The sequence below is a fragment of the Anabrus simplex genome, chromosome 8 (genome assembly GCF_040414725.1).
Source record: "Anabrus simplex isolate iqAnaSimp1 chromosome 8, ASM4041472v1, whole genome shotgun sequence".
Classification (NCBI taxonomy): Eukaryota; Metazoa; Arthropoda; class Insecta; order Orthoptera; family Tettigoniidae; genus Anabrus; species Anabrus simplex.
The window spans coordinates 70,477,165-70,490,280 of NC_090272.1; the positions used below are offsets into that span (position 1 = coordinate 70,477,165).

Below are 13,116 nucleotides of genomic sequence, written 5' to 3' on the forward strand. Positions count from 1 at the left end.
TTAGTTTAGTAAAATAAATTGTATTTCATTTTTTGTAATAATGCATATATCTCTTTTGTTACATAGAGAGTAGGTACTACTCATCAGTTATTAACAACAAGATTGTTGTAATGTAATTTGTAAACTCACAGAAGGATACCTTTGTGATGGAATGTTTCTTGTATTAAAAAAATATCACAATATTATTCTAGTTCAGTTCAGTGGCTTAGTTAAATGATATTATCAATCCATATTCTGAATGCATTGATATTGTGTTGACTAATTAGGTTTGATTTAATGTATAATTTTTGCTAATTAACAGTTGAACTCATTTTTGTAACGCCTTAAAAATCATCCCATCTACTATGGCAAACATATACTAAGCCACTGCTGAAAGTTGATGAAATCATCGCTCTTATGGAAGGAAATTCTGCACATTCCAACACTCATGTGTGTGTCTACAAACACATATCAGTCACACACTAATGCACACACACTCTCTCTCTCTTTCTCTCATACACATCTTAACTTTACCACATTTAACATGTCTTTCTTTATGAAACATCACATATAATATTTCTATAAAAATAAAACAGTAGATATGTAAATTCTTTTTGTCTCAGCTGGGAATGTACCTGCCTCTATATAACTCTTAGTTGTATCAGTTATAGTGATGAATATCATCATTGTTTTCTCTCTTAAATATAATAAATAGAATATATACGAGATTCGTCTACTCTCGGTTTCTAGAAAGTATACTAAAATATCACTTATTGACTTATAGATCTACACAAAGCTTCTTGTACTTTATCTGTAAAGAATCTCAAGCACCTTTTTGAAAAACGACAGAAAGTTACATGTAAAGCAAATTACCTCTGCAAATATCAGTGTGTTTTCAGACTTCTTCTAAAGCTTCTGTACCTACATTCCATTACTACCTAAAGCATTGTTTTAATTAATTACTCTGTTTTTATTTCTGAGCAATTGTACAGTCACTATTCTGTTTCCTTCTAAAATTACTAAAGCTCTCTTTAGTTGGAAGTAAAAGGAAAATAATAATGATAATAACAACAACAACTTAAAAAATAATAAAAATATGTAACTATACAATACATTTGGTATAATGGAAGCTTTTTTGGTCTTTGCTATAACATATCTACTCTGTTGTTATAACTAAGTCCACTTTGGCTATGTTATTTTATTTACAGGTAGGAAGAATATTTAGTTATTTCACAGAATTATTTTATAAATAATGATAATGTGAGGAATAACAAGAATGTGTAAATCATCCTCTTAGAGGATACATAAAATTCACAGTTAAGGAACGGAATTAATACGACCACACAGGTTATTTGGTTTCTTTAAAGAGTTTATTATAAACTTGGTGGTCGTAATCATCTCCATGTGTTTTCGATCAAAAAACTGATCGGTATACAATATGATAAGGTTTGAATCCTAGGATTCTTATCCTTTTATGTTAAACAGCCATTGGCATTGGCTTAATGTTGGCTAGAGAACTCATTCTTCTCACTGGTCCTTTGAATCTCTTCTCAATGTCTTCAAGACTCTTGCCTTGTGTTTCTGGTACACAGAAGAAGACGAAGAATAAACTTATGAAACATACTGATCCAAACAACCAGAAAGCACCATGTGGTCCAAGAGTTTCAAGAAGATCGGCAAAAGTCTTGGTGACGATGAATGTGCATGCCCAATTGAAAGACGTGGCAAGTGATGCTGCTGGACCCCTGATTCTTGCTGTAAACATAAAATTGAAAATCTAGTTTAGGAGAACCATTATTTTTAATCATTATTTAAGAATTGCAAATATTAATTAGCTCAAATACTTCAAAATTATTGTTTATTTCTTTACACTTGGTCTGTTGTAAATGAGAACATAATTTTATGTGGAGAGAGTCCTAGATATACATCCTGTTGAACATATAACAAGCCACTGTTCGGTTTAACCTGGCCTCTTTTTTGATCCCCAATATAAACTGAAAATATCATAGATATAGATATATAATTTTTTAGTTCTACTCTTCAGAGTATCTTTCTATCATATTCTTGCTTAGGCTAATGGGTAGTTTGAATTATCTAACTTAAGTTACATTCAGTAAATTCCAAAGGAAAGTTGTCAAATAACCTTACAGTTTACTTGCCCAATAAAGTTTGTGTAAATGTGAAGTGTTCTTACCTGGCAAAATTTCGCCCATCATCAACCATGGAACAGGTCCATAACCAAGTGAGAAGCCAATCACAAAGACCACAAAACTAACCAGAGGCACCCAACCGTAGCTGCTCACATCGATGAATGGATCCTCCAAGGTACGAAGATAGAAGAAGATGCCAAGAATAGTGAGGGAGATGATCATCGATACTGCTGAGATGTAAAGTAGCAGTTTGCGGCCTAGTCTGTCAATCAGTGCAGTGGCCAAGAAGGTGGATCCCAGGTTGACAATACCAACTATGATAGTTGAGAGATTTCCATCAATTGTACTGCCTGCATCCTGTTGGAAGGAAGATATGCCTCATTTAGAAATTGGGGCTTAATGTTTCAGTAGAACAAAATAGTCTTTAAATAGAAAAAAATTTTTTATTAAAAAAAAAAAATATATATATATATATATATATTCAGCTCTTCAAAGTGCTCTTTGAACTAAATTATGTATAGTACTCTTAACCCTCAACTGATATCATATGTCTGTGAGACACCTGCCAAACTTTCCATGACCATCCCCTCTCCTTCTAGGGTTCTTATGAACTTATAGTTAATTACTGGAAGAAGAAAAAAAAAAGAAAAAAATAGCTTATCCCATGATAAGAAACTGAGCTCTCTAACCACCATGGATTGTGGACATCAAAATGTAAATTCACACTATGAGTTTCCCAGTACCTTTGTTTCTTTTACCAATTCTAGTGTCTTTATGAATTGCTGACAGCAGAGAAATTGTCCACAATACCAGGAATTTGGAAAGGGAATCACAATCCAAGGGGAGGAAATCGGAACTCGGAGATTTGCCAATGATATTGCCTTTTTATCTGAGTCTGCAGAAGATTTGGAGAAATTGCTGAATGATATGGAGAGAGTCTTTGAGAAAGAGTACAGGATGAAAATAAAGAAATCTGAAACAAAAGTAATGAAGTGCAGTCAAACAAGGTCAGGTGATGCAGGAAATATTAAATTAGGAAATGAAATCTTAAAGGAAAATGGATGAATATTGTTACTTAGGTAGTAGGATAATTAATGATGGCAGAAGGAAGGAGGACTAGCACGAGCAAGAAGGCCTTTCTTAAGGCGACACTCTGAAGATAAAAATCAATATTTTGGTCATCTTTTTGGAATTTTTTAATGAATGAAATCAAAAGGATTGAGTCTTGTCACGAAGTTATTCTGCCAAATTCAAACAATTTATCACTGTAATAATGCTTTGTTTGCCAATTGTAATTTTACATTTAAATTCCATTTTCTCCCATAATATTCTGCCAAATGTAACAAAATTTGTATGGTATATGTTTGTCCAACCGTTGTCCCGTTTCCCTATGGGGTCGGGTATGAGGTGAGATGAATTTGTCGTGGCGGTTTTTTTTAATGACCGGATGCCCTTCCTGATGTCAACCTCATCAGAGGAGTTAATGAGAGATGAAATGAATGACGTGATATACGATAGTAGGGAGAGGGTGAAACCTGGTGCCAGCACATAGCCTACTCCTGTCGAACATTCTGATGGTGAAATTTTTTTCGAATAGCACCAAGGGGTCTGCTCAAGGCTTAACGTCCCCATCCGACGGACGAATCACCATCAACAGCGTCATATGCCCTCACTCCATATGAGCACTGCGGAGAGGTTTGGAATTTAATCCAGGCTTTTGGCACGCAATCTAGTGATTAGAAATTGTATACCACCACCTCCCCTACCCTGCCGGCCAACATTCTGATGGTGAATTTTTTTTCGACCAACGGGACTCGAACCGGCTAACCTCGGTGTTAGACCGTTTTTAGACTTCAGCGCCTTAACGATCATGGCCACCAGGCGGGCTGTATGGTATATGTATCACAGCTATATTAAGAAACCTGCATATGGAATTTTCGATTGCAAATATTTTTAAGTAGTAGGTATTTTTAAGTCGAAAATTTTAGAACGGAAAATTACACAAACTTTAGTACAATATATCTCCTTATATAAATTATGTAGAGAAAAAATGATACATAGTGCTTTTAAAAGAAGTATTATCTACCTAATTATGAATTTACATTAACATGTTATATAATTTCATGAAAAAAATGGAATTGAAAATTTCAGAAACAAAAATTTATTTTGGAAAACTACTAATTGTATATGAAAGAAATGTTCGTGAAATCTCTACTTTTATGTAGGTGACATTCCCACAAAGTTTCGTAAAAATCCATGCATTAGGTAAAAATATCTTTTCATCTTTGGAATGTCGCCTTAAGAAAAGAAATTTGCTCACTTCAAACATTGATATAGGAATAGGATGTTTTTGAAGACTTTTGTCTGGAGCATTGGATTGCATGGAAGTGAAACATGGTCAATATCTAGCTCAGAAAAAAGGGAACAGAAGGTTTTGAAATGTGATGTTACAGAAGAGTGCTGAAAGTGTGATAGGTAGATTGAATCGTGAATGAAGAGATACTGAATCGAACTGGTGAGAGGAGAGCTGTTTGGCTAAATTTGACCAGAAGAAAAGAGAGAATGATAGGACCCATCTTAAGACACCCAGGACTTCTTCAGTTAGTTTTTGAGGGAAGCCTAGATGGTAAGAACTGTAGTGGTAGACCAAGGTATGAATATATCAAACAGGTTAGAGTAGATGTAGGTTAGCACAGGAGAGCTACACCATGGACTGATGACCTAAACAACAGTAGTACCAGTTGATGGTTATTCAGAAACACTTGTTATTCACCTTTTATTTGTTAGTTTACATGCATTTTTAAGATTATGCTACAACTTTTCCTTGCACCCCGTTGGTTTGGACGTATAGTCAGAGATTTTCTTCTTTTTATTAGGAAATCATGTATTCAGTTTCTGTCTCTGCCAAAAATGCTCTGCTTCGGTAAGACCAGTAGAGATTATGTAATGCTGTGCTAAATAGAGGAGCAGAAAGAAACTCATTGAGCTGCTTTGTGCCATCTCAAGCTAATATCAGCAACATCCTTTGCACACAATGATAGGTAAACTAGCATCTCTCTTATCCTTAAATTATAGACTGCAACAATTGTTATTTGAGATAACCAGCTTTAAAGATAAGATTTTTGTTCCAAAAGTTAGAGACTTAAGGAAGGAGAAAGGTCTGTCTGAGTGAAATTCCATCTCTTGAGCTCTGAAAATGCTTCAATAATGACACTTGGTCAAGTTTCAGGGTGTTGACATTTCATTCAGGGGAACAAAACTTGCATTAATTTGTGTGAGTTCTAGTTTGCTGACAAATCGACAGCTGGTAACCTCCTATGCTCATGCTTACAATTACAAAGTCCAGTGCTGTATAGCTGATTGGATTAGTTAGATTAATGTCAGCAGGTTCACTGGCATGTTGAATAATCCCTTTAAAAAACTCCAGCTCTTTAGTGTCCTGTAAGATGAACATTAAATACGTAGCACATTATTATTATTATTATTATTATTATTATTATTATTATTATTATTATTATTATTATTATTATTATATAATTCGCTGGGGCCATCAAGGACCACGTTAAGTCTTGTTGCATTTGACACTGAACTTGGCCTTCTTTAGAGCCCAAATTTCCCTCATTCTTTGTGAGTGGGCCTGCTTACGCTCCTCTGTCCAAGGGGCACCATGTCTTCTCTTCGGTTGCTCGTCTCGGTTTAGCCCGTTCGTCAATATTTTCTTGCGGAAGAGATCTCTGTTAAGGGCGTCTTCAGCTGAGATATGTAGCATTTGCAGGTCTTCTTTGGTATTTCTAAACCAGGGAATTGTGGTTTTGGGGTTTGAATCAAAAAAGTGAAAGATTTCTTTAGTTAATTTTCTTCCGTCCATTCTTTTCAGATGACCATAAAATCGTGCCCGTCTTTTTCTGATTGTGTCGGTAATTTTCTCTATTTTGCTGTAGACTTCCTTGTTGGATATCTTTTGATGGATTCCATTTCTGTACTTTGATCCCAAGATTCCTCTCACAATTTTGCGTTCTCTTTTCTCCAGTTCTTCAAGGAGTCCTTTGTTGGCATTTAGAGACAGGGTTTCGGCTGCATATAGAACTACTGGCTTCAGAACTGTTTCATAGGGACGTATCTTGGTGTTTTGGGAAAGGCATTTTTTGTTGTAGATTGTGCGGGATGTTTGGTAGGCTATTTCCAGTTTGTGTACTCGCTCCTGAAGTGCTTCTTTGTCCAGTCCATTTTTCTTGATGATCTCACCCAGGTATTTGAATTTGTCTACTTGGGTGATGTCCCCGTATTTTGTATGGAGTTTTGGTGGAGCCTCTTTGATGTTAGTCATTACTGCTGTTTTCTCAAACGATATCTGCAAACCAGTTTGTTCGGCAATTTCCTTTAAAATTTCAACGTGAGCTCTAGTGGTTTCTATGTCGTTTGAGAGAACAGCAATATCATCGGCAAATGCTAAGCAGTCTGTTGCGATCCCCTTGGATTTGGTTCCAATTCTCAATGGACTGTAGTTGGTTTCCTGTAATCTCACCCACCAGGTTCTGATGATCTTTTCAAGAACACAGTTGAAGAGTATCGTGGATATCCCATCACCTTGTCGGACTCCTGTTTTGATGTCAAAGGAATGCGAGAGACATCCGTGGAACTTCACCTTGGATTTTGTATCGGTCAGGGTGGCTCTAATTAATGCCATTATTATTATTATTATTGTTATTATTATTATTATTATTATTATTATTATATCGCTTGTTCCCACACTTGTGGGGTCGCGGGTGCAAACTGTGTCGCACGTGTGTATTTGATCCTGTTTTGAGGCCGCATGCCCTTCCTGATGCAAACTCTATGTGGAGGGGTGTCATCACTATCGCATGTTTTTGTGGCGATTCTTAGTGTGTTGTCTGAATATCAGGAGGAGAGTGTTGGGACAAACACAAACAGCCAATCCCCGAGCCAGAAGAATTAATCAGACAAGATTAAAATCCCGGACCCGACCAAGAATCGAACCCGGGACTCTCTGAACCGAAGGCCTCAACGCTGACCATTCAGCCAAGGAGTTGGATATTATTATTATTATTACTATTATAGTGACAGTTATATTCATGTGGGGCGATATCATGTTCCCAGATCCCAGAAAATTTTATGAGAGTGCAAAATGAACTGATCAAGCTTTTATTTATGTGCTAATTTTTTATGATTACTAATATCACAAAAACAGGTAGTCAACAGAGGTTACTGTACTAATGGGGAATAACTTAGTTATTTCAGCAAAATGAACCAAAGTGGAATCAAAACCCATTGATATTAAGCAAATATTTTCAGGTAAGAATTTTCTTTTCTCTGCTATGATATTATGTTAAGGTAAGTGATGAGAAATGATATATATTCAGATTTGCTGCTCTTAAAAAAAAAAACTACAAATCTGTGTCTTAAATCATGGAAATTCTCTAGTTTTGAATGTGGAAATTTCTCTTCATAATGTTAACAACTACGTTTCCGTGTTGATCAAAGAAAAAATCTCAGTTTTTAAATTTTAATTAAATATTCTTTTCAGCATTAGGATTTTTTTGGTATTTGTTTACAAGAGGATATAACTATAAAAATAAAATTATTTCTAGAAATAATCTCCTGTAGATAAGAAAAGCAGTACAGCTACTTCTGTGTTGTAGAGTAATTTGAGTTGAAGTGAAGAAGAGTCTATACTGCCTTAAGAACCAAAAGATTTTGACTCCACCTTAGATGCTTATTATACGAAATGATTTACGACGTACCTCAAAGATCTGTACAGTGTAGAAGATTACGGCATTGATACCACTGAGCTGCTGGAAGAACATAAGGCCAATGGAGATCGTTATGGGTTTGACGTTGCCTTGTGTGAAGAGTTCCTTAATTGAATTGGGAGAGTTCTTCTCGGCCTCAATATGGTTCTTCTCTATCTCTGCAAGTTCTTCACTTACATCAGTATTCTTTCCTCTGAGCCACTGGAGTGCATTGCGGGCCTCCTTATGTTTATCTAGAAAGACAAAAGACAGCTTATGTAGGTTCCCTGTTTCAAACAATATTATAAAATAAACAGTATTATGTATCATTTTCAGAACTATACAGGATGAAAATGGATTTAAGAAGATTTGAAGTTGGTTTAGTAATTTGAATTTAAGCAAAGAAAAGTCTATACTGGGGGAAAAGTGGGTGGTAGAATAGCATTGTTCTGCTGTTAATACAAAAGAAATATTGTATTTATTACTGGCCTGGCATGTTTTCTCCTAAATAGAACATGTGCAGTATTTTGATGTTCCATATCTGTGATTTCCTTCTCTTTCTTTCTTTCTTTTATTTAGAAAGGAAGTTCAGTAAGACATGTAATAGGCCAACAATAAGCCTAGCCTACCTTATGACACTAAGTTTTCTCCAATATACTACATAAATGCTTACCTTTTGATATATACCATCTTGGAGTCTCAGGAATGAAGCACATACAGATGAGGAATGGAATAGGTATCAGTGATCCAAAAAATGCTAGATGGGACCAGTTGATGTATTTTCCCACCACGAAACATATTAGAATACCTGGAAAATAAAACATTTATGAGTTTAATAAAGTTTGATTTTTTTATGGTGGTTGTTTTTTGTTGGGGTCATCAGTCAATAGACTGGTTCAATATTCTTGGTATGGTATATTAAATAACACCAATAGGATGGAATTCAGTTTATTTCAAATTTATATCTTTCCTTACCAAGATTTCCAAATGTTGTCGAGATGAGCCCAAGCATGCCTCGTACTTCAGCTTGAACAGTCTCTCCCATGTAAACTGGTAGACAGAGAGAAGCAATGCCTACGCAGAAGCCTGCTATAGCTCGGCCAACATAGATCATTGGAATGTTTTGAGCAAGTCCTATAAGTAGCCACGCTGGAAAATAAAAAGGACACCTTTGAGTTTCATTTCACATATAGTAATATATAAATATAATCTTGACAGTTTTGTTACATTAATTCAGTGAAGTCAAATATGTTTCACTTACAAATTATAAATGGAATGGCTGTCCCGAGGATGGTTGTTTTCCGACCCACCAACTCAATGAGAGGGCCACCAGCCATGCCACCAACCAATGCAGAAAGTGGCATCAGACTTCCAATCCAAGATTCCTATATTTAAAAGAAGAAGAATCCTTGTTAAGTGTTTAGCTCATAATAGCTTATAATTTAGGATGTCTTTGAACAGTAATGTTGATATTTTAAACAGTCCCAAATGCAATATGATTTTAATGGTACATTTAAAAGTATCTTGTTCTAAATTGGGCCTATTTCTTTAACAAATAAGAATCAATTTATATATGCTTGTAACTGGAAAAGTGTTGAGACATTTGCCATTATAGATGAAAATGTAATTATTTTGTTTTGTTAATATACATTGGACTTCTTGTGCAGTTTTGTCTAATTTTCTGCTATCATGTTTGGTTGTTTTTTTAAAAATACATTGTACACCAGAACATCCCGCAATCAGATCTCTGTGATGATGGATATCAGCACCAGCTAGTTAAAAATGTTTTGAGAAATTCCTTCAGAAGTACTTAGACAAGTGTATGTGCAGTGTCTCCTGGAAAATTCAGAAAGTTGATACTTGGAAGGAATTAGTGTTATGTTTTCCCTCATATTTGAGCCATTTTCCCTCTTTTTTGTGGGAAATCCTAATGCTATTTTCCCCTAGCCAGTTAAAATAAATGTTTCATAACACAATTTTTTAGCAAAGACCCACAAATGTTAAACTGTCTCTGACAGATACTTAACCTAGTTGAGTTAATATTTGTAATCTTTTGGGTGTAATATCCAGGAGGAAGAAGAACTTGTTTATTTCACTATTTCTGTTTTAATAAACGTCTCCTCTGGGAAATGTGGATATTAATTACTAAGTTTCATTGCAAGAAAATTTAAAGATATGCACACGGAATAAAAGTTTTATTTTTTCCCTTTATACACTTTTATTTTATTGAATCATTTGTGACTTTTTGAAGTTAGAAAGCACACTAAAGTAATTAAGCTCTTTGCTACTTTGGAAATTTAAATATTATTTTCTCGTTTTTGGGTGCAAACGAAGAAAAAAATTGAGGAGAATGTTTTATTATTACTGCAGTGTATGGTGATTTATCAATGGTGATTTTAAAATGTTGTAGAAGTAAGTTATCAGATTTATTTTATTTCTGTACCATGTTATAGCTTTCTTCAAATCCAGTTCCATTACTTCAATTGATATGCGGCATACGATCAGAGACTCCTATTCATTCAACCTCGACCTTGAAACAGTGTCCAGTCAGTGTAAAGCATATATCAACGCTGTAATAAGTACTATTGCCTTACTTGAATGTCTAACCTCTAATTAGCTGTTATGTATGGCTGCAACACCTTTTCTGCACGCTCATTCAATTCGACGTTGATTTACAAAATTTATGATAATGGTTCTTATTGGCATTGTAACAATAAATAGAAATCACACTTAAGATGCATTTATGTGTATGAAACTGCTGGCGCGATAGTGCGAACAACTGAGACAGCTGTGTATTATCCGTTATCGATAAATGATTTACGTAATTTTAACTCCCTGGCTGACGAAAGTAAATTTGTGTTCGCATTTTTTGACCTGGTAGTTGACCGGTTTATTGGCCTAGCGATGGTGACGCGTTCCAGATTACGAGACTGGGTGTGCGTTGCTGGGTTGCATACCAAGTAAATAGGAATTGATGGCAGGGTCGCATCGATTGACGCTATGGGGCCAAGAAGCCAAACAAAGTTAATGTTGGTCGTGATTGACCATGTGCGTCGTTTGGATCGGAAAGTCCCCAACTTCCAGGACGTCTGGCGCTATTTTTAAGCTCTTTGAATTCATTAAAAGAGTGGGTTTCTCGCTTGCTGTGTTTTATGTTGTGCACAGAAAGTTTTTAGTCGACGTTTTTTTTGTTACTTTGTAGTTATGAACTTCTCAATCTCAAAATAATCTTTACTGTGTAGCCTAATAAACGGGTGAAATATATTCTTTAAGATTATTTCACTGCCATTTTTTGGAAAAAAAAATCTGTATGAACTTCTCAATCTTAAAATAATCTTTATTGTGTAGCCTAATGACCAGGTGAAAGATCTTGTTTAAGATTATTTCACTGGTAGTTTTTGGAAAATTGTTTTCTGTTTTAATAAACATATATTCCCAGGGAAGAATATTTTACACGAGCTAGTGGTGACTCCTGAATGAAAGTAAATTTCTAGTAGTTGGTAAGGAGTGAAAATATTATTTAGTTAAGACTGAATTAGTACAACGAAATATTTACTTACCTCTTGCATCGTAACGTTTAACACTCCCTCCTCGCGCATCGATGCTAGGGCTGGTGATGTGTATGCTGAGGAAAAGCCCACGACCATTGAGCCTATAGATACTGCTACAGAAGCAAATACCTGAAACACAGAGAATTCAAAATACATAAATAACCATGTTCTCGTTTTAGGAGTTGTTAAAAACAGGTCAATAATGTATCACAACATCTATTCGCGGAATAACAAAACCTGAACAAAGGGAACTCCAAAGAAGTTCCTTCATTTTGTGGGTAATCGTTAGTAACACAACCACGAGAAAAATATATATCAGTAAAATAGCCTCCTCTCGTGATGTTTCTATTATTATTATTATTATTATTATTATTATTATTATTATTATTATTATTCGGAATCATAGCTATCTATGATATACCTCTTTAACTGTTGGTGAAATGAGCATTTTGGTGTGATTTGTTTCTTTGAACTAGTGTGTCTAAGTTGAACTTCTTGCTATGTGAACTGCTAACCATAAACACTGCATAACTAGCAGCTTTAGTTCCACATTTTTTGTCACAAATGATGCATTTAATATGCGACAAACATCACGTAACTTTCTATAATCTATTTGTCTCCGTCCGTTCCTTAGTTTTCTCACTCATGTTACGTGTCAATATGCGAAAAGTTGTACTAAACTACGAAATTTTGTGCAAAAAATTGGAGCCAAGATTTACTTACATTCGTAATATTACCTGCTTATAACTTTACTTCGAATAAAGATAATTGTTGTATCGATCTAAATTTAACGAAAATTTATGAGGAATACTAACGTGTTATCACAAAATAGTAACTTAAAATAATATATGACATAATCAAATAAACATGTAAATGATATTTTCATTTTCTTCTGTAGGTATGACTGCTGTTTGTAAATATGCAAGTGGATTTAAAAAATACACGTAGTCCGTTTACAAGAGTATGAACTTAAATAGTTTGCGCGTTTGGATTTTATTATCGCTCAAGTTTTACACATCAACGAAACTATCGAGAAACTTTTGTCACGCAAATGAATTCGAAGTACAGTAGGTCTTAAATAGGAACAAACGTATTTTCTTGACAAAACATCTTCTAGGCCTTTTCTAATTTTAACCTTGTATTTTTTTCATTTCAGGCGATCCCGGATTACGTACAAAATATGACGTTTGTCGCCGACCCTTGACCTTATTTTGCTAAGATTATAATGATACATAGAGGCTAATCCCTAACCTCACGGGTCAGTACGGCTGTCACGTGTAAATCATACCAGCCTATGCTGTCGTGATGGCTCTTAATTTGCTTAACGCCATATTCAAACGGCCTCACAATACATATTTGTTAAATAAGAAACTCTACTTTGCTGGGCTGAGTGGCTCAGATGATTGAGGTGGTGGCCTCTGACCCCAACTTGACAGGTTCGATCCCGGCTCAGTCCTGTGGCATTTGAAGGTGCTCAAATACGTCAGCCTCGTGTCGGTACACCCACGGTATCCCCTGCCATTCGTAAGAGGCGACTAAAAGGAGCCCTAAGGGTTCTCAACTTGGGAGCGTGGGTTGGAGACCATGGGGTCCTCGGCTGAGTCCTGGCATTGCTTTCACTTTACTTGTGCCAGACTCCTCACTTTCACCTATCCTATCCGACCTCTATTGGCCAACTCGTGTTCA

General features: G+C 35.4%; 1 protein-coding gene across 1 annotated transcript in view; it reads right to left on the reverse strand.

Moving 5' to 3' along the window:
* Positions 1 to 13,116, reverse strand: part of LOC136878796 (facilitated trehalose transporter Tret1) — a 14,870-nt gene continuing 1,754 nt past the window's right edge. Inside the window, exons 2-8 of the mRNA XM_067152274.2 lie at positions 11,440 to 11,559; positions 9,141 to 9,264; positions 8,855 to 9,028; positions 8,553 to 8,687; positions 7,892 to 8,133; positions 2,174 to 2,486; positions 1 to 1,734 (exon numbers count right to left, since the gene is read on the reverse strand). Coding sequence (XP_067008375.2) covers positions 1,457 to 1,734; positions 2,174 to 2,486; positions 7,892 to 8,133; positions 8,553 to 8,687; positions 8,855 to 9,028; positions 9,141 to 9,264; positions 11,440 to 11,559 — 1,386 coding nt within the window. The 3' untranslated portion in view covers positions 1 to 1,456. The remainder of the gene's footprint in view (positions 1,735 to 2,173; positions 2,487 to 7,891; positions 8,134 to 8,552; positions 8,688 to 8,854; positions 9,029 to 9,140; positions 9,265 to 11,439; positions 11,560 to 13,116) is intronic.